The sequence below is a fragment of the Cygnus olor genome, chromosome 3, assembly GCF_009769625.2.
Source record: "Cygnus olor isolate bCygOlo1 chromosome 3, bCygOlo1.pri.v2, whole genome shotgun sequence".
NCBI classification, from domain to species: domain Eukaryota; kingdom Metazoa; phylum Chordata; class Aves; order Anseriformes; family Anatidae; genus Cygnus; species Cygnus olor.
In genome coordinates this window covers 76079145-76094832 of record NC_049171.1, presented here as the reverse complement: position 1 = coordinate 76094832, position 15688 = coordinate 76079145, and the positions used below count along the sequence as shown (strand labels likewise).

At 35.5% G+C, this 15688-nt stretch overlaps 1 protein-coding gene across 8 annotated transcripts in view; it reads right to left on the bottom strand.

Annotated features, from left to right (window-relative positions):
• SMOC2 (SPARC related modular calcium binding 2) overlaps positions 1-15688 on the bottom strand; it is a 147697-nt gene that overhangs the window by 34451 nt on the left and 97558 nt on the right. For all 8 annotated transcript variants that reach the window (XM_040551196.1, XM_040551197.1, XM_040551198.1 and 5 more), the window contains exons 8-9: positions 9857-10043; positions 4581-4663 (exon numbers count right to left, since the gene is read on the bottom strand). In XM_040551196.1, coding sequence (XP_040407130.1) covers positions 4581-4663; positions 9857-10043 — 270 coding nt within the window. The remainder of the gene's footprint in view (positions 1-4580; positions 4664-9856; positions 10044-15688) is intronic.

The window sequence follows — 15688 nt, the reverse complement described above, 5'->3', positions numbered from 1 at the left end:
TACAGGGAAATCATCTGCTCAACACAATCCAGGAATTTCAAAGTGTGATAGAATGACTAGATTAAGAAATGTATTACTTTTATGTTGTACATATTATTAATAATTTAGAAATAAATAGTAACATAAAATGTAACTCCCAATGTATGGAATCCCCTTGTGTTCCCTAGGACAGACCACCCCATGCACATGGGAAAGTCTTCTCACAGATAGTTTTACATGAAATTTGCATAAGGATTTTCCTTATCTTCTGGCAATATCCCACATCTCTCCAACAAATACAATACGTTACTAAATTAAGCAGAGAAATTAAACAAACACCAGATGACCTAAAGTACAATTTAAAATTATTTAGAATTTTTTGCTCTGAAAAAATCATCAACTTCACTAAACTTATATTTTTCTGAGATTATTCTCACCTATTAAAACTACAGAATACATATAACTCTTTCACTTACAAACCCAGACTGTATAGATACAGTTCTAAGAAGTGATATTTCTCCAGCTTGGCTGAATTTGACCTACTACTACATGAGTTTGTGAAAACACAGCAGCATCTACATCTTACTCCATCATCCTATAGACTTAGCTTTAACTAGCCTTCACACGATATCCTTTTAAATGTTCTCAACCAGCTTCTGCAGAAAACTGATTTTCAGTTTAACACACCAGCCATTCCAAAGTCTGAAATAAAGCATTCAAGACTACAGATGAATATGTCAGCTCATCACGGGCTTCCATTTTACTGTATAACACAGTGGAGAACAAAAGGTCAAAATAGGAATGTTTGGAATCACTGTGAGAAAAGTAAAAAAACTTGTCCAGTGTGCGACTTTCACTGTACTCCTTTCTGGGTTCATTTTCATTATCTCAGAATAACTAGTTTCTGAGCAGAACTAAAACCACAAGTAATGTCAGAAAGATTATTTGGCCCTAAAAAAAGTAAAAATTAAAAAAAAAAATTAAAAGACTAGAAATCTTATGGGAAGAATTATTATTATATAACTTCCAGCCCAATCTTACAGATACAGGTGGCTTGGATCATTCTTAAAAAAACATTAGATTAGCCTTCAATGTTAGATGTTTTATATTAAATTACCCTCAGGATGTGAGGATATACTCACAGCTCAGTTTAAATCAGTGGGAATTTTGCCATGGACTCTAATGGGCCATTACATTCTGCAATTTTGCCTTAGCAAGGTATCAGTGTTTGCAAAAAACTGCATTGTGTTTTATTTGCAAATTATTCCTAAAAATATTTGGCTTAACATGTAGTAAGTTCAAGTTTTCAGGTGGTATAAATTCGTGTAACTGCAGAACTATGCCAATTTAATCAACCTGAGGATGTATCAGTGTATCTTATCCTATTTAAGATCATTCAGACTAATAAAGTAATTGTTTCAAAATCTTTCTAGTTTTACACAGCAAGCAGTCACAGTGGTTTTACCCAGGGCTACTACATTTTTGTGGGTATAAGCTGCAAATCAAACAAACCCATCCTTTCAAAAATGTATTATTCCTTGAAAGTCAGTGCACGGTTAACCTACATATTTTATTCAGTCCTGGCACCACTCAACAATTAGATGCTGTACTTAAATTTAGACAACACAAATGCAAATATGTCTTTGCAACACTGCTTACAGTAAAGAAACTTCGAGCAACAGTGGTTCGTTTCTATTAAAAAGTGGAATTGCTTCAGCCATTAGTATGATTTTACCTGTTACTTATTAACAACTAGCTATATTTGTGTAAGATCCTCTTTCCACGTCCTCTTTTCAAAATAACTACCTAAGGTAAACTCAATTCATTTTTACTTAATGTAGTGTTTGCATTTTATGATGATAAGAGAGAAATTTGTCAAGTGAGTGATGACATCTTGAGTATTTAATAGACTAGCTGAGAGAGAGAAAAGAGAAAACCTTAAGAGAGTGAAAGAACAATAAACACCTCTAACGCAGCGGCAACTGTGAAGCAAGCTCCTCCTTCCATTACTTCTATAGGTATGTACTTCATGCTGCTGCAGTGTAGAAGGAGGTTTTTCTAGATAGCTCCTAACTATTTAGGAAATGTTAGGAAATTTTGGTATTTGCCTTATTTTAAATTAATATAAAGCATTTGGAAGCCAAAGGTTACTTGAGGGTAAGCAATATACACTTTGGAGATAAAATCAGTGTCATAGATAAAATTTATGATATCTATTAGCTCATACTGCTGCAAAGGTTTATTGGACTAAAGCTCACATAGCGCAAAATACTGTAAGTGGAAAGAGATAATCAAAAGACCATTGCCTAACTTAACAAAAATGAAATGATCAGGAAGGAACTTACAGCATGGAAAGTTCTTGTTAATTGCTTCCTCGGTAAAGCATCCTGACTCGGGTTAAATCTTTATTACTGTACTGCTTAAAAGCACTACTGGTTTGGATAAGAAGTACGTGTTTTAAAACTAGAAACTTTTCACTTTCCCATCCTGCCTCTAAGAATCAAATAAAATCAAATGCTTTTTCAGTTTTTTTGTTGTTTTTTTTTTAAAAGGTAGATGTGACCAGCAAGCGATATCTTTTACAGAACTAAGTGCCAAACTTGTTTCTTGAGTTTTCACTCTGTTATACTCTCTTCTGAGTCTATGTTCTTTTCACTCAGAAAAAAGCACACGTTAAATCAAGTAATTATACTAGCCTATAACTATGCAAGTACTGTTTTGACAGAAATTATTGGAGATTACTAGAGTACATAGGAAGAACAGGCCTGATCTTATTTCCACAGAAATTAGTGGTCAGCTTTGCATTGGGTTTCATGGAGTTAGGACTGTAAAATACATCCCAAATTATCCCTGAAATACCTGCTAACTTCTCTGATGTTACAACAGCAGTAAGTAATTTCAGTAAGCAAGTACTGGCTGATGAAATGGTGGATAAAGATCATCAACCTGATTGTCAACAGAGGTGTTTTTACCATTAGATTTCACATATCTGAGGATTTATGTGGCACACATGGCTCTCGCTGAACTCTGTGAGGAACTAAACGGCACAACTGCACGTCAAGCATGTTCAGGCTCTTATTTGCAAATGAAAAGAAATTGAGACAGTTTGAAAAGAGCTGTGAAATTCATGCTCCCAAGTCAATTTTTAGTGTAAAGCAGCTTTTCATCTCTTCGCGTATATATTCAGTATTTTAAGCAATAAGAAACAGTGCAGAGCAAGTATCTCAGCCATGCCACTCTCCTTCCCAGTGTCTCAAACTGATCAAGAGCTACCTAAAACCTAACCAGAGTTTCTGCCCCATTACTAGTCCTTTAGAAGACTTGCCTCACTGCTCTAATCATTGGAAAACACTTTACAATTTCCAGGTGACATATGTTCAGTGTAGTTTGTACCTATTTGTTCTTGTGCAAAGTTGTCACTGAGGAAAACAGTTCTGTTTGTCTTCCTCATGGTCTCAGAGGAACAATACCACCTCCTGACCTTGTCTTGTTTATCTAAAAAAAAGCAAATGCTTTGTTCTAGATAAAATCCAGAAAATCCCATGGTTCTAGATAAAATCCAGAAAATAATAGTGTCTAAAATTGCATGAATATTTCCTTGTCTATCTTGACAGTCCTGTTCCTGTCTGTATGTCCCACCATACCTAGATAGCGATGTTTTTGGGTCACGCTTGCCATTTTTAAATTGACAGCAATGGGATGGCTTATGGCTAATGCTATGACTGACTTATTTCTATATAGAACACAACATATAACTATATATGGTATAATAACACATCTTTCACATTTCTTACTTCTTTTCATATTATCCCTTGTAATTACATTTGTTTCATGACAGAAAACATTAATGTCTGCTTCATTCAAGATGAATTTCAACACTAGTGGACATGTTTAGTTCAGAATTATTGCCTAGACATTCCTCTGGGTGGCTAAACTAAAATATTTCTCATGACACATACAATCTGCTGAAATCATTTGCTTGTTTCCGATTCTTTACAATAGCTGACAGTGATTCATAATTTTCTCAACGTGCAATATCACTAAAACCTACTAAACCTTATTCATATGCCTTAAAAGACCAGTTCAAAAAAAAATCAAATCTACTGACTTCTATATAGCTCAGCTACCCAGAAATAAGGTCTCCCACAGTCATAAAAAGTCAGAAAAAAAATCATCTAATCGATAAATTGTGTTCCTACAACAGAGGAGAATAAAATAATATTTTTTCTGAAGTAAATTGAAGGGTTAGGTCTTGGAAAACTGTAAGTGGATACATTTTTTACATAGATCTGAAGATAAAGGCTGATTTCTGAAGGATTTTGCTGAGTTCTCTGGTATGACAACAGTAAGAAATAATGCCAGTAGCTGTGACTGCCTTTTAACCACTGAAAAAATTAGCCTTACTTTCTCTGACAACATCCTAAGACCCATATTTACACACACCATTCCAAAGCCAAAACCTTCAGTCAGTGGCAATTCAATGTAGCAATATGTAAAAGATAAACTGTTTAGATACAAGATAAGGAATTGCTTTATAAGTTATTGCAGTGACAAAACAAAGCACTGGAATGCATGAAATCAAATATATGTATTTCACTGACCTTGAAGCTGGCGTCCTTTGTACAAATCCTTCGTTTTGGTTGGGTTAGCTCTGGCACTGTTATCACACTTAGGTTGTTCATACCTAAAAAAGAAACAGGGAGAGAATAAAAACCAGCCATAGTTAACTTAATTTAGAACTAATTTATTTCCAATTTTGTAGTTCAAAATAAACTTGTGCTTTCTTTTTTTTCAAGGAAGAAACTGATTTCTTATTCAGAAGAGGCAATGCAAATTTATTTACCTGTTTTCCACTTCCCTCAAGGAAGCCAGGGCATGTTTATTTTCCTATGGTTGATACCAAACTGAGTAATTATTACCTATTCCAAAGTCTATTTTACAGGGAGGAAAACTGGGGAAGGAGAAAACTGGAGGGGATTGCCATAAAATAATATATAATAAAAATATAATAATAGTAAAGATGAGTCTCTCCTCCCACCTGCAAGATCAAGAAGCTATAAGCAGCATAACAAATTTTGGCATCTGGCACACTATTCATTCTGTGAATGTAAAACACCACAAAAGCAACTTCAAAACCACAGCAAGGCAGGTACTGTAGTTAGTTAATACTGCAGCACTAAATGCATTTACCACTGTATCCTCTCCAAAGTAAATGTTAGTTTAAGTAAGAAGGGCTACCCATGAACAGCTAACATTTCAAACAAGAGGAAAAAACTGATAGGGATTCTGGCAGTGAATTGGGCTGAAATAGTTTGAAATGGGTTGTAGAAAAGACTGATTCTTCACCTGCTACATGAGTTTCTGGTTCCTCTGTTCTTTCCATGATGTTTACTTAAAGTCAAATTGTTATCCTGTAACAAGAAACCCTATGATATTTGTTCCTTCAAAAAAATATTACTAACTGAACATCACTTGCAATTTCAGTCTTGCAAGACTGGGAGGTATGGGAACATCTACTGCTGAGTTTTTCTGTTTCTTAGAATCCTATTATTATTGCATGGTAGTTTTTCACCCAGTTTAACACAATCTGAGAGATGTTATTTTCTCATTCTCCTTAGTAGCTTGAAGGTGCAGAATTTAATGTACAGCATTTTAGAGAAATTTCAGGCCTAAGTTAAACACAGTAATATGACTTGTGTCCACATATATCCATGTGCACATACATACCTATTAATTGAATCTAGGTTCTTTCATACTTTATGTAACTGGTCATCTTTGAAATGCTCCTATTCTAGATTCCCCAAAATCATATTTACTGAGAGGAATACTAAAATGTCTAATCAAAATATACTAATGTGATTTTTTTGAACAAAATATTGTTTTTAAAAGTATTAGATGGTTGTTATGTCTTGGGGTTAGACCAGACTGCCCCTACAAAAAATACAGAAGTGTTCAGATTTTAATTACCAGTCAGGATGAAAAGAAAACTTATCTTTTTTTTTTTTTCCTTTGAATGCTTAATTTTTTTCCACTTCATCTGATGAAACTGCCCACTGCTCCAACTAATTTTGGCTACTGAAAGAAGGTACGGTGTTTCACAAACATGAGAGAGCTACAGACACTTTTCTTTCCATAAAGAACAGTGGAAATAGAAGCTGCTTTGATAGCATGGTTGGGATTTAGATACCTGATGGATGACCACTTCAATCAGCCAAGAAAAGAGTGAAAGGGAAATCTCTGAGCAATACTCACTAATGCAGTATCTGGCAACTGGCCTGGTCCCTGATTAATCTGATACCTGACTCTGCATTCCCCTTGTCCTCTTCCGTTATTATTGCTCCATGCCTACACTTTATTTCATCTCTCCTCTTCTACTATTTCAGCTTCTATTTTTTTAGATACAGATGTAGCTCACCATATATAAAATAAATCTATTAAATCCCAATACCTGCTAAAGTGCAGTAACGTAAAAAATACACTTTTAGTTCTTTGAAGTAACTGAAGAAAGACAAAGTGAAATCATCAGAAATTTGCCATGCAGACACAGCCACACTAAGAACTGATAAGAAAAACACACTTGACTCAGTTTTCATTGGGAAAGAGTGGGAAAGAGATTTTGTATCAGAATGGAGCACTGTCAGGTAAAAATAATGTAGTCAAGACATACGATGTTCCTCTTTAGAATTTTAAAAGGCAAAAACTCCCTAGCACCAAATGTGCATCTAGAGTCAGCAAGGGCTTATGACAGTTGCTTTATACCTCTGACCAGTCTGCTTGGAAGCACTGAGATTTACTGAGGCATGCATAGTAGCAGACAATCAAGGGTTTTGCAGGAAATTTCCACAGTGTGGGCAACCTCATAAAGTAGCTGATTTACACTTTTTTTTTTTTTTTTTTTTAAGTCTAGAGAATCTTGTGCAAGTTGATTGACAATTATTTTGCCTATGATCCTAGTTGCTCAAAAGTCACAGGTGGGAACAGAGACTCAGGGTCCTGTTGAGTAAAAGGGCTGAGGGTCATGGTATGATGTCCAGAAAGTATTCGGAGCAAGCTGGTAGAGATCCTACTGGTACAACTTTCAGGAAAACAGTTGTTTGTATCCTTTGCATGTATTCCTTTTAGTCAAATGGATATTCCCTCTAGACATTCATAAAATCCAGCTTTATACCATATCATCACCTATATCTTTTGAGTTTTACTATTTTACATGTCCTAGAATGGTTCCTCATTCACATATCTTTATTTTAACTCTAGAATTATTATTTTTCTCTGGAATATCTTCATTGACAAGTGATTTATCATCGCCTCAGTTCACAGGGCATTAGAAGGTCAATGAGTATTAATAACTTCCCTTAATTTTGTGGGTCTAATTTAACAGGACTACTTTTTATTGTGGTATTCATAGCCTGATTATATGACAAATTTCATCCTCATGAATGTTTTCAAAACAAACAACATGCAAAATTCCAAGCTGTTCTGGCAAGAGCTTCCCTGATCTGTGCATTCTTTCGTTGTTGTCCCCTAGTGATTCAATCCAGATTTGCAGAACAAAGATTCCAAGATGCAATGCATCCATCTTTCTACCATGAGTACTATCAGATCCTGCAGTAGAGTTTTAATAGCTACTCATCTAATTTATTTTTTGCAATGGGAAGCTCGAAGATAGCATACACCACTTTGCATGAGCCCCTGAGACTTTAAACTAGGAAAGACTCACATGTTCATCTTTTCTATTTTATACGAATTAAAGAAAAGATAACGGCTTCTTTTTCATCATATTCTGATCCCTATTTCCCCCTGCAAGGGAGAAAGTTTAATTTTATCAATACAGATATATTGAAAGGAACTTTTAAATAAAAAATAATTAATGGGATTCCAGCCCACATAAATCTTGCCTAGAAATGAGATCTAGACACTCCTCTTAAACTCCAGACAGGAATCCCACCTGCTTGTTTACCAGGGCTGTAGAAGACAAAATTTACCACACATTCTTTTAGTATAAAACTCATAAAATTAAGTAACTCAGCACTTGTGCTCAGAACTTCATAAACTCTCCATTGAGGACTTCCCATAAATCTGGCAAAGCTGAACAAATTAGAAATGATCAAGGCCGCATCAGCTGATATTTTCAGTATAAGCCATCAGGCAGAGCATTCATCAAGCAAAAAGATTTGTGTCTAAATCATGAGATTGAATCCAACTTGCCAGTGTTCTAACTTTGAAGATAGGCAGCACAGTGAAAGAATCTCTGCCACCTCTTCTCCCTCAGCTGAGTTACTGTGTAGTTCCAGAATCATAGAATATCTGAGTTGGAAGGGACCCACAGGGATCATCAAGTATGCATCCAGCAAGCCAAGTGAGGTGACCTTTCCCCTCTACTCACCATTGGTGAACCACATCTGGAGTGCTGGATCCAGATCTGGGACCTCCAGACAAGAGAGACAGACATACTGGCATGAGTCCAGGAAAGGACAATGAAAATGATCGAGACTGGAGCATTTTACACAAGAAGGAGAGTGGAGAATCTGAGTGAGCCTGTTTAGAGACTGTTTAACCTGGAGAAGAGAAGGCTCAGGGAAGATCTTACCAATGTGTATCAATGTTTGATGTGGGGAAAGTAAAGAAGCCTGAATCAGACTCTTCACAATGATCTCCAGTGAAAGGACAAGATGAAATGGACACTCCTAAGAACTGCAAAAATATTAGCAGAAGTCCTATTACTTCACCAACACGAAAGGATGCTGAACTCAACTCTCAACTTAGAGAATAAGAACTAAGGCTCCGTAAAATGATTTAAATTATAGTTCAAAGAAGGATCACTAAAAACAAGAAACAGTAAACAAATGTAGGACTGGAGAACAGAGGAAGAGTAGAAATGAACCTCTGGAATCTCTGTACTTATCTTAGACTTTCTGGACCAAATTTATAATATTTAATTTTGACAACTTATCAATCTCAGCTTGCCAGAAACAGTAGATCACTGGTAACTACTTCATGCTCATTTCATCTAGTACTGTAATTGGTATAGACTATGGTATAAACAGCTATCAGTAAATCAGCACTTGAAGAATATGTGAAAGCTGCTTCCCAAGAATATAAAAAATTTCAGCAAGTGGCTTATAATAGTTTTCATAAATATTAGGCAAATGATCAAAAATGTTTTTTACTTCAGCTTGAAAAGATTTGTGATTGCATCAAGATACCCATACTGCCCGCCAACTTTGTATGAGCTTCTATAACATTCCTACAAGGGCCAAACCTCAATAACCAGCCTAAATAACATCCTTTGGAACCTGATATTTGCCTTGCCTACATCTGCTCTATGTGGCTCACAATGCTTTACCATGCATCCGGCTCAGCCGACATGACTGAACTCCAAGCTTCTATTAATAACACACTAAAATGATATTTCCTCTCTATGGGTTCCCAGGCAATTGTTCCATCAAAGCGTGTCATATGAAATAGTTGAGGAGGTTTCTGGAAAAATAACTGAACATTTCTGAGGCTGGATGTGGTTCCTGTCATAAACCATCTTACTTGGTTCTTCCATGTTCAGGCTAAGGGGTGTGAGGTTTCCTCTGGTCTGATTCATTATCTGCTTCAAGTCTTGGCTTCCCAGCATAAAATAGAAAGAATGGAATGTAAAAATATAAAATAAAGGATCTGGGGAGCATACTGCCCATGGCATTGAAGTGTATCAGTCTTTGGCCATCTAGACTTATGGCCAATGGATCTTAGAATTATTTCACTTCAGTCTTTATGGTGGAATAAATCTACATGATATCATTCAAATAGCAATAGGAAACTACATGCTAGTACATGCATATTAAGGCATCTACTCACTGCAGGTTCGAGCACTGAACATGCATTCCCTTACCTTGTTGATGTACCAGGGATGGGACGTCCTGTATCCACGAGAACACACCAGCAGTAGCCTGTGGAAGGATGGCACTGCACTGGTTTGTAAAGGCCACCCTGAGCACACTCTGGAATGAACACATTGTCTTTCTGGGGTTGTTTAGCTTCCTCTAGAGCTGACTGAAGTTCTTGATCACATGATGATGCTTTTGGAAGGAAAAGAAAAAATACTAAATAAGCCATGTGGAAAAGGCCTACTGGAAATATTGAACAGTTTTTTAGTTTTTATAACTTTATTTGATTTATATAAGGAATGTATTTGAAGAGGCTTGAGATAGCCCAAGTTGGTTTATGCTGTATACTTTTAGGACTTTCAGTTTCCTTTTCATGCACCTGCTTCATAATACGGTCATAAGACTATCCTGACACCCCAACTCCTACACTGGATATAATCTGTGAATAACCAAGTACTTTCTCTGCCATCTTAAAAAATTCTCCCCCACTCCACAGTTCCTAAACTACTGATTCTTTTCAGAGGGAACAGTAAAAATCCAACTTCTTAGGATTCCTTATATATGAATTATTCATCTAGATATTCATCTAAATGTTTATTTTCTTTATATTTTGGAACAACATATTAATATAGTGAAAATTCTTCCACTTCCTTTCCTGGCGTTTCTGGTATTGATGATATATTATTTGCTCTGGAGGCCAAACACCCCAAAGAAAAAGTAATACATTTTTATCTCTGCCCTAACAGTATGTCTCGGATCTCTTCTGAATGCGGGAAAAGCTTATATGTATACATGTTCCTGGCTTTTACATGAAACTGAACCAGGAGGCAAAGAGCAGAAGCCCCAAGAACTGAGAGTGCAAGTCATTTCACATCAATCAGTAAAACACCTCTGCCAATGATTTTTGATCACTGTTAAGCTGGTATATGTGGCACTGTAGGAGATAATAAATTAGGTGATAGACTATTTACTAAAGCCATTTCTTTCTCCCGGATTTTTAAATTCAGTCTCCTATCATGTGAAATTTAGATGGTTAATAAAACAGCTGTTGTATAGTTCCAAACTACTCAAGTGAACAAAATTTAAATATTTGAAAAACTAAAATGTCCATAACAATAACCTCTCTACGAACAAACACATGAATGACAGGAAAATCTCAAGTTGCTGGAATTTCAATAAATAAGAAAATCTGTTCAGTTAAAAACAGCTTCTTGCAGATGTGGATGAGCAAATACAGTAAGACTTCTGGTGCAGTGGAAAAGAAGACGGAAGTTAATCACCTTCATATTTTAAACAGCACATGACTGCATCTATGCAATAGCCTGGTTTCCACAATATTGTATTTTATTCCAATATATGTAAAAATGTAAGTTAAAAGTTTAAAAAACAAGCTAACTTGATTACAAGACACTGAATTATTTAGTTAGTTCTTTAATTGATATTTTTTTACTATTTGTTTCATATGGTAGGACAGCTAGACAAATTGATAAAATTTGCATGGTTTGTCTTTGTCTACCCCTGGACATAATGAGAGATTGAATAGATCTCAAAACACTAGTGTTTACATAATAAACTGTAATTAAAGAATCAGTATAGTGAGGAGAGAAAAGATCCTTTAATAAAGGCAAATAGTTAATTATTTACATGTTAAAACCTTCACAGAAATAGCTATAGTGTCACAAATTGGAAATCCATCACCAACATCCTGTTAGAGTAGCCAAAATAAATCATTTCCTCGGTAAATCTGGATTATGATTATTACTGACTTACAAAGTACAAGAACCCTGGAAAGCACATAACTTTTATCTTGGTTGACAACTTTTTATATTTTGTATATAATCAAGCAAAAGGGAGCAAAAAAAGCGAAACAGCTGTGGTGAGAGGGAGGAGGAAATCATTACTCCTCTTTAAAACCCAGTAAATTCTTTTCTCATTCACACTGATAAACCTTGGTATCATCCCATCAGTTCCTGTGACCTTTTCTCATTTTACATATTTGTAAACTAGCAACAGAATCTGGCAGATGTGCATATATTCTTATTAGCTCTTGCTAACCCACAGGAAAAATACATTTTCACCCTCTCAGATTTGTTTAGAAAATTTGGAGACTACATAGGCAGATCATCCAGATAAAGTGTAACAGAAAGCACAGAGACAGTGTGATGGAGAATTCCCAGTGCAAAAGCAGATAAGGACAGTTTCAGCTGTAAGTATGCACAATACCACCTAATTTATGGGCAACTCCAGTTTCTACTGATTGAAACAACCAGAAAAGGATTGCTGATTCAAAACCACTGGAGTCATGGGCCACTGGGACAAACCTGCTTTGTGGTGATTCAGTAGCAGGTGTTACAGACCTAGATAAATGGACTTTATGCTCCTGACTGACTTCCCAAGGAGAGTTTTCAAGAAGCTACTGCTCAAGCTAGAATTTTAACACTAAAATAGAAGCATGAAGTTTTGTTTTTTGTTTTGTGTTTTTTTTCTGGTTGTTTCTCTGATTCTAAGTCTCGAAGGTAGAGAGGCACAGTAATATGGGACAGATTTCAGAGGCAGGTTGCAAAAGTGGCTTATGGCTTTAAGAGGGACAGTGACAGTAACTGAAATGAAAGTTCTAAGATTAAAAAGGAATGTCCTTTATGGCAGAAATCTTGGAAATAATAGACAAAAAGGCAGGATTCATACCAAATGCTAAGGGAAATGCCTTGTAACTTGGAAGACTCTAGTGATGAAAAAATATGCCTTTGAAGAGCAGCAACAGCACACGCATTCAAGACCAAAAAACATATAGAGGAAGCTATGGTATTTCCAGGAAGGACTTCCCCTTCTTACAATGTTTAGTTTCTTACCCTTCTCCTACAGATGGAAAATCATACCAAGAAGAGGAATTTATCAGTAGTCCTAAATTATTTTTCAGAAAAAATAAACTAGACAAAAGGTAGATTATAATAGACAAACTGGAAATAATATAAATTCGTGTGATGGGCAGTAGGCCTGTCAGTTCTGTATGTGCCGAATGACAAATCTGCTGAATCCAGTTTGTTCATTTTATTGATCAAAAGTGCATAATAGTTTGTTATTTCTCTTCCTTACACAAAGGCAAACAATCTTCAGGTCAGCTATCAGGCAATCTGTTTACTGACTGATCAAGAAAGTTATTTCCTCAGATTTAATATTTTTGTATACTTTTAACACAACCGTTTGTGCCACCACTACTATTTCCCTGTCTGTTTTCATGATGAGAATACTGTTCTTATATAAAGTACTGCAAAACTGTGTTTACCTATAATCCTTCTTGCTTTTTCCAGAAACAGAACATTAGTCCTTTGTGTAATTTCCTCTCTGAGGAACCATTCATTCCCTTTCAAACTTTTCTTTTTATTATTTACAACAGGAGCACTGGAAAGATTCAACTGTAGCCTTGTGATGGCTAAGAGCTCTTATCACAGAGCTACCATACTGTTGCAAATAATTGCCTTTGTAATGTCAGAAGAGTCATAGTCAACAAACGTTCATTTCCCAGGAGAACCAGTGATAAATGTCATTAACTTAGAAAATGCCTGACAGTTTGTCCAAACAATCTGACAACAACTATGATCTGGAACTGTAACAGATGGATGCCAGAAGTTCATAAAATGAACAGTATGGAAAAGGATCTATGCTACAATAAACACAGAATAAGTACAACAGTTATTAAAATACGTCAAACTTTCTATGCACTATGCACTACCTTCCTCCCAGAAACAGGAAAGCACTGACACTCTAGCTTCTTCTTTTCACAGAATATGTTTACACTCTTGTTCTTTCACTTAGTTACTTCAGTTCTGTCTTGACAGCAAAAAAAAATAAAATAATCATCATCATCATCATCATCATCATCTTTGGATTTTTTCTGTGCTTGTTCGTTCAATAGAATAGTTGGACATAGCTGAAAACTCCTTTCAAGGTAGTCTACCACGTTCACCAGCCACGCTGTAGCTCACCTAGGATACTTTGTTGTAGGTTGATAAACCTTCCTACAGTTTCTATCCCGAACCATTTTATTCCAGGTTCATAAGCAGTAGTCATTCAACACACAAATTTCAATCATGTAACAAAATAGGTATATTTCACACAGTTTTACAAGACCACCTACTTACTTTGAAAAAGTCTTTTTTTGAAAGACAAAATTAAACACTTGTTCACCACAAAGAACGAGTTTAAAAACCTGCTTCGAATATAACGTACATCATATTGTTATTCCATTTCTTCCCTTTTTCCTTTAAACATTCATTTTCAAATATACTTTTCCTGTTCTGGTTCAAGATGCCTTCACAGTCCATTACAAATAACCAGTGGAAATGTTTCATCTTCTGTCAATTGGAAAGGTACTCCAGCTAATGAGAAACAATGTGGAGAAGTTTCATGTTTTGTAATCCTGAATCAGTTCTTGTTGCTAACAAGCAATTCTCCCTGAAAAAAGGTCTGCATTTCAATGAATCAAGTTAATTTTCATGAACAGAAAAATACCTCAACAGTAGAAGGGTATAATGCTGCAAACCATTATTTATGAGAGAATATGTTTATTACTCTCTGATGGGCTACTTAAAGTGTTTATTAATGTTTACTAGGTGATATCCTAGAGGAGAAAAAGAGGTAGCTTTTCTGGGAAAGTCATCTTTAAAACAACTGCATACCTGTGCATTTGTCTGCAGCATATCTAAAACACCAAGCACCGTATTATATAAGTTATAATAATAAGTGTGTTAGTGTGGTAACAGGAGATGTTTTAGCCACCTGTTTCAGAAATTCTGTCAGTTGTTGTGCTGTGTCCTATCACAACTTCTCCCAACGTGTGGATTTTTCAAGATTAAAAATAATTCTGATATTTTTATTTTGCTTAAATGTGAATTGCTGTTTCTTCAGTGTGCTCTACAGAAACAAGCTGCCAAATCTGCAGAAAATTACAAAGGCGTCTGCTTACTACTTTAACATTTCCTGCCACTATATAAACATTTCCTTTCAATTTCCTAAGCTCCACAATATCTATATCACAAACAGAATCCACTCATGAAAAAAAAATCTATTTTCAGTTGATTCCTTCTCTGTCCTTTTCTCATTACCATAATGGGGCATGAAAGGACAATTTAGACAGCCTGGTTTCCAAGTTTAAGGGATCTTTTATCAGAACTTGAGGCTCAGTGTACTCTACAGAAAACAAGTAATAAGAAACGTGTGAACAAAAATACTCTGAAAAGCGATACACATGCTCTAGAGGAGTGCAGTGTTTCTAAGAGGATATACAGATAGAATATATTTGTGTTCAAATTTCAGTATACAGAGCTTTAACTTCTGTGACTATTTCTGCTAATCAAAATGTTATCAAAATCAGTCTGTTCTACTTAATTTAGCCTAATTTAGGCACATTTTCAGAACACTTCAAATATTGATTTATACAAGTTCTGTGCTAGTTTATTTCAAAATCATAATAATTAGTATGGCTAAATAGTTCTATTAACTCCATGCAACTCTCCAACAAATTCACATCTCATTTAATTCTTTTGCTTAGCATGAACCCTCTTACAGCCAGTGAACAGGCACAGAAGAAAATGATTACAATGTGTTTTTGTGTTTTCAAATAGTGTTTTTTTAGTATTCAAGTTTCATTGAATAGATTTCCACTTACACTACACCAAATTGTATTTCCACATATGACCAAAACGTTCACTTTAGAAAGGCAGTAGTGAGTGTGATGATTTCTATTCAAGCTAACTCCAATCTGCAGAAGAGTTTACATTGACTGGATGGCAGATTTGGAAAAAAAAAAAAAAAAACAGCCTATCACAGCAGTTATTCTT